At 42.8% G+C, this 6,393-nt stretch overlaps 1 protein-coding gene across 1 annotated transcript in view; it reads right to left on the bottom strand.

Moving 5' to 3' along the window:
• Positions 1–6,393, bottom strand: part of WDR60 (WD repeat domain 60) — a 97,694-nt gene that overhangs the window by 34,327 nt on the left and 56,974 nt on the right. Inside the window, exons 12-14 of the mRNA XM_011941603.1 lie at positions 5,301–5,430; positions 3,157–3,268; positions 1,928–2,016 (exon numbers count right to left, since the gene is read on the bottom strand). Coding sequence (XP_011796993.1) covers positions 1,928–2,016; positions 3,157–3,268; positions 5,301–5,430 — 331 coding nt within the window. The remainder of the gene's footprint in view (positions 1–1,927; positions 2,017–3,156; positions 3,269–5,300; positions 5,431–6,393) is intronic.

The following is a 6,393-nucleotide window of genomic DNA, read 5'->3' as shown; positions in this document are numbered from 1 at the left end:
TTCCTTAATGTCAACTGGCATGTTGAGGTTTCACCATCATCCTTAGTGTCAACCGGCGTGTCGAGGTTTCAATATCATCCTTAATCTCAACCGGCGTGTCGAGGTTTCACGATCATCCTTAATCTCAACCGGCGTGTTGAGGTTTCACAATCATCCTTAATGTCAACCGGCGTGTCGAGGTTTCACCATCATCCTTAGTGTCAACCGGCATGTCGAGGTTTCAATATCATCCTTAATCTCAACCGGCGTGTCGAGGTTTCACGATCATTCTTAATGTCAACCAGCATGTCGAGGTTTCACAAACATCCTTAATCTCAACAGTGTGTTGAGGTTTCACAATCTTCCTTAATGTCAACTGGCATGTTGAGGTTTCACCATCATCCTTAGTGTCAACCGGCGTGTCGAGGTTTCAATATCATCCTTAATCTCAACCGGCGTGTCGAGGTTTCACGATCATCCTTAATCTCAACCGGCGTGTTGAGGTTTCACAATCATCCTTAATGTCAACCGGCGTGTCGAGGTTTCACCATCATCCTTAGTGTCAACCGGCATGTCGAGGTTTCAATATCATCCTTAATCTCAACCGGCGTGTCGAGGTTTCACGATCATTCTTAATGTCAACCAGCATGTCGAGGTTTCACAAACATCCTTAATCTCAACAGTGTGTTGAGGTTTCACAATCTTCCTTAATGTCAACTGGCATGTTGAGGTTTCACCATCATCCTTAGTGTCAACCGGCGTGTCGAGGTTTCAATATCATCCTTAATCTCAACCGGCATGTCGAGGTTTCACGATCATCCTTAATCTCAACCGGCGTGTCGAGGTTTCACAATCATCCTTAATGTCAACCGGCGTGTCGAGGTTTCACCATCATCCTTAATGTCAACCGGCGTGTCGAGGTTTCAATATCATCCTTAATCTCAACCGGCGTGTCAAGGTTTCACGATCATCCTTAATCTCAACCGGCGTGTCGAGGTTTCACGATCATCCTTAATGTCAACCGGTGTGTCGAGGTTTCACCATCATCCTTAATGTCAACCGGCGTGTCGAGGTTTCACCATCATCCTTAATGTCAATCAGCGTGTCAAGGTTTCACGATCATCCTTAATCTCAATCAGTGTGTTGAGGTTTCACAATCCTTAATGTCAACCAGCGTTCGAGGTTTCACGATCATCCTTAATCGCAATCAGCGTGTCAAGGTTTCACAATGTTCCACTCTTCAGTGCTGCAGTAGACTCAAGTGCTGAGCTTACATACAAGAAAGTGATGAGACAGCTAGGGAAATATGAATGCCGACTTCACAGCTGACTGCATTATAAGTTATTACTAATTACTCTTTTAGACATTCTCTGCTTTTTGAGATTCATACTGAACTCTATTTGGAGGCAAAGTTAGATGATTGAGATTTGTTTCAAAATAACCGATGGGTTGGGTGGTGGAGTGGGCAGGGGGGTCAGACGAGACGCACGGCCATGAGGGGATAACCACTAAAGTACCTGCAGCTTCACAGGACTGTTTCATGTCTCTTTGTATGGATTTAAAAAATTTTTCCGTTTATAAATCAGCTTATAAAATCTGAAGTTTATTATTTTCAAATACCCTAGATTTATGCTTGCCTTGCCAACTTCATGTCTGCTCGTTAGTCTATAGTTGTTTTAAAATGTAAGAAATTAATAATAAAATTCACAATCCAAATACATACATAGTACTTTAGTGATATACATTTACCCAGTGTCATTCTGCCCACAAGGGCTTTATGAATGTACCACTGATAATTTTTAAGAAAATAATACCTGAAAATGAATAACTGATTCTGATTTATCCAAGCTACAAAGACTTTTAAGATCTTAAAAGCTCCTATGTTTCATACAGAATGAAACGTAAAGCACTTACACAGAGAACACAACATATTATAGGTTGAGCATACCTGACAAGCCGCCCGCAGAAAGCTACATAACCTTGGAGTATCAATCTTTGGCATAACTACAGCATCAGAGATATCTCTTTGTTCACTGCCTAAAAAAAACAGGTTATATAAAATCAACGAAGTTGACTCTAAAACAGTCATGCATTACACATCTTAGAGTTCAAACAGGCATAACAAATCAACATTAAGAGTCCCAGAAGGAAAAGGCAGAAAACTTCACGCTATACTCTCTAGATTTACTACTATTAACTCCCCAAAACAACTGCATATTGTTTTATAGAAGTCTGTAATGTATTTAGAAAAACATTCAGGCCAGGCATGGTGGCTCACGCCTATAATCCCAGCACTTTGGGCGGCTGAGGCAGGTGGATCATCTGAGCTCAGGAGTTTAAGACCAGCCTGGCCAACATGGTGAAACCCCATCTCTACTAAAAAATACAAAAATTAGCCAGGCGTGATAGCAGGCGCCTGTAGTCCCAGCTACTTGGGAGGCTGAGGCAGGAGAATCACTTGAACCTGAGAGGCAGAGGTTGCAGGGAGCTCAGATTGTACCACTGCACTCCAGCCTGGGTGACAGAGCAAGACTTCATCTCAAAAAAAAACAAAACAAAACAAAAAAACATTCAAAGGAATCAATTGAATTATCATGTAAGTTTAGGTATATTACTTTCTCAAGGTGAGGCTTACCTGAGAAAAGGGGATAATATACATCCCTGACATACAGAGGCAATTCCTTGAGAAAAACCAGTAAAGTATTCAACATGTACATCACTCCAGAGTACTTAGCAGAAACTATACATTCTAGGAACCTTCAATCTAAATTGATGGAACATTTTTGCCAACTGCACTTGAAATATAAAAATTCTATATTCATGAGAACAGGCTTCCCCCAAGTTAAAGGCCCAATGTGTTCCAAAGATCCAGCGACACAGTGGTTGTTTGGAATGTGGAATCTCTCCCTCTACACAGGAATAAAATCTGTCATAAATCCTGGCAATGGCGCAGACCGGGCCTCAAGAGCAGGTTTCCTTCCCCTTGTAGTTCAGCAGCTCTGTGACTGGTGGTTAGTGTTTCTTTAAAAGAAAATTGGGTACTGCTATTGTCACATGCTAACAACCATACAGAAGAGAAAGACAAAATGAGAGTGAACCAGAAAGGGAATAAGTAAAAATAAAACAAAAAAGAATGTAAAGAGAGTCAATGGTCAACACTCAAGAGCAAGATGTTACCTCCAGATACAACGGTACTTTCTCCTGGGTGCTGGGTCCACGCTTCCCTGGTCTCTATTTCCTCCGTTTGAATGTCTCTTTCAACATTATCTTCGTTACACTGAACATACGCCTTAAAAACAAAAATATGCCAAAATTAACATTGGTTTCAATTTCAGAGCAATTTGTCATTACTGAAATAAGTTCATAATGAGAGTCATGTATCAAAAGTAAGTATCAAAGCATAAAGAACAATCATGCAAAGACAACTGTGCTTAAACATTCGATATAGATATATACAGGTCTAATTTTCAAAAGTGTGTTCAAAAAGTCTCACCAAACGATTTCCCTTTAGTCTGAAAATACTGCCACCTCACCTGCCCACATCCTATTTTCTTAGAACATATTGATTTTTCAAAACCACATACCTATTTTGAAAGGTACATGCCTCAGTGAAGTCAGTTTTGTTACTAACAGCTTTGTGATGAGGAAAACCACGAAAGATAAATAACCTACTTAAGGTCAGAGTGAATCAGCTGTAAAACTAGGATTAATATTGTCAGTGTCCCAGGAGTTCAAGGCTGCAGTGAGCTATGATCTTGCTCCTGCACTCCATCCAGCCTGGGTGGTAGAGCAAGACCCTGTTTCTTAAAAAAAAATTTTTAAATTTAAAAATTTTAAAAGCCATCAGCTTCTTCAGCTTCATCCCGTGACCTTCCTCCTTTTAAAAGGGTTTTATTGAGTGCACCAACTAGACAATGTTAAGATTGGTGGTACCAGTATCAGGAATGTAAGAAAAATGTGAGATAGGACGTCTGACTTCAAAAGCTTTAGAATCTTGTTGTGAAGTGAGACCACTACATAATGAATTAATGACTGGAAATACTACAGGGAAGTACAAAATTGCATGAAATAGTAAATTGTAGGAACTCTGGAACAGGAGAAAGAATTCAGTATAAGTCACTAGAAGGGTTCACCCAGAAAACGGACCTTGGAAACTGAGGAACAGACAGGCAGATAAGGCAGATAGGGAGCAGGAACGGCATACACCAAGGCACCTTGAGAGACCCATGAGAGAAGAGAGTCCCAGAATCAAACAGGTATAATCTGAATTAGAGAGAGTCCAAAGCTAGGCATGGTGGCACAGGCCTGCAGTCCCAGCTATGGGGGAAGCTAAGCCTGCAGTGTCCTGTGATCATGCCTGTGAACATCCACTATACTCCAGCCTGGGGGTGTCTCTAATAAATAAATTAGTACCTTATCTCTAATAAATAAATTAAATTTAAAAAAATTTTAAGTGAGTCCACATTATAAAAACCTTCAGAAGTACTGCATACATTGAAATTCTTCAATTATAAGAATTTTAAACAGAGAAGTAGGACTGCTATACACTCACCTGGAACACAAGAAACAAATCCAAACTTGACACTTTGCTAGACTTTAAATAAAACAAACATTTGCCTTCGCCACTATGCAACAGATCCATATAACAAAACTGCACTTGTACTACCTCAATTTATACAAATAAAAAAATATATAAATATAAATAAATAAATAGATTGGGCACAGAGGCTCACACCTGTAATTCCAGAACTTTGGGAGGCCAAGGCAGGCGGATCACTTGAGGCCAGGGTTCAAGACCAGCCCGGCCAACATGGTGAAACTCCGTCTCTACTAAAAATATAAAAATTACCTGGGTGTGATGGTTCACATCTGTAATCCCAATTACTTGGGAGGCTGAGGCAAGAGAATCACTTGAACCCGGGAGGCAGAGTTTGCAGCGAGTCAAGATCACTCCACTGCACTCCAGCCTGGGCAACAGAGTGAGACTCTGTCTCTAAATAAATAAATAAAACATTTGCACAGCATAAAGCTTCACTCCAAGGTCAGGACAGCAGCCATTCTGTCCCTATTCCGAGCAGATCACCCACCGGAGCTCCTTCAGGCACTCCTGAAGGCTCTGGAGTACCTCTGGCTTTGCCTATGCCTGGCCTCTCGGGTGAATGGGCTCCATGTGAAGATGGGTCCCCATGTTCCTTAAGCTTGTATCCTTCACAGACCATCCCCAAGTTCTAATATTGCAGAACAATATTCAGGAAGACACAAAGTTATCCTATTAGACTTTACTTGCATTTTATCACTTATTTATCATATCTCATACTTACCTGCTTGGTATTTTTTTTCCCAAAGTTTCTGATATACATGTCATATTCATTTACTGGTGGTAGATCCAAGAGCCAGAAAGTAAATGAAAAATCTAAGTCAATGAGCCGAAGCAGTTTTGTACTTCGCATCCTTTGAAATAAATTGGAAACAAGACAAAAATTAACTTGAATAATATACGTGGGGAAGTGTAGGGAGAACAGAAGTAAACTTAGAGAGTTAAACGCATGTTATTGTCAGAAATCTAGCTTCAGTCTGAGGTGAGTCTGAGATATTTAACAGTTAAAAATAACTGAGTAGTAGATAGTCGTGGGAATCCGGCGTGTGACCCTGGCATCTGGTGATCCTGCTCCCCGACTGCTTCGTTGTGAGTTAAGAACCTGATGTGTGACCATTCTAATGCATACACCTGAGCTAACACAAAGTCAAGTCACACAACATGTATGCCTGGGATGTTCGTAAGCACCAATTCATTTGACTTCAGGAGTTGACATTCTGACTGTCCCATCACCTGCGCCATGGTCAGACCACGCGGCCAGTAAGGGTTTTGGGCCACGCTCTTCTCCAGGCCACAGCCAACCTCTGTGCTTCCCCCAGGACTTGACCTGCAGGCAGCACCTAACACAGTCAATCGCACTCCAATCGCCCTCCGCCCACAGGCCTGTCACAGCCAATCCCGTTCCACCCACAGGCCTGACACTGCCAAAGGCTCTCGCCCACAGGCCTGACACAGCCAATTGCACACACAGCCAATGGCCCTCGCCCACAGGCCTGACACAACCAACCGTCCTCTGCCCACAGGCCTGACATAGCCAATCACCCTTGGCCCACAGGACTGACACAGTCAATCGCCCTCCCCCCGCAGGCCTGATGCAGCCAATTGCACTTGGCCCACAGGCCTGACACAGCCAATCACCCTCCACACACAGGCCTGACACAGCCAATGGCCCTCCACCCGCAGGCCTGACACAGTCAATCGCCCTCTGCCCGCAGGCCTGACACAGTCAATCGTCCTCCAATCGCCCTCCGCCCACGGGCCTGACACAGCCAATCGCCCTCTGCCCGCAGGCCTGACACAGCCAATGGCCCTCCTCC

Source organism: Colobus angolensis, unplaced genomic scaffold (assembly GCF_000951035.1).
Source record: "Colobus angolensis palliatus isolate OR3802 unplaced genomic scaffold, Cang.pa_1.0 Scaffold2, whole genome shotgun sequence".
NCBI lineage: Eukaryota > Metazoa > Chordata > Mammalia > Primates > Cercopithecidae > Colobus > Colobus angolensis.
The sequence above is the reverse complement of the archived record's forward strand: the minus strand, read 5'-3'. Positions and strand labels throughout refer to the sequence as shown.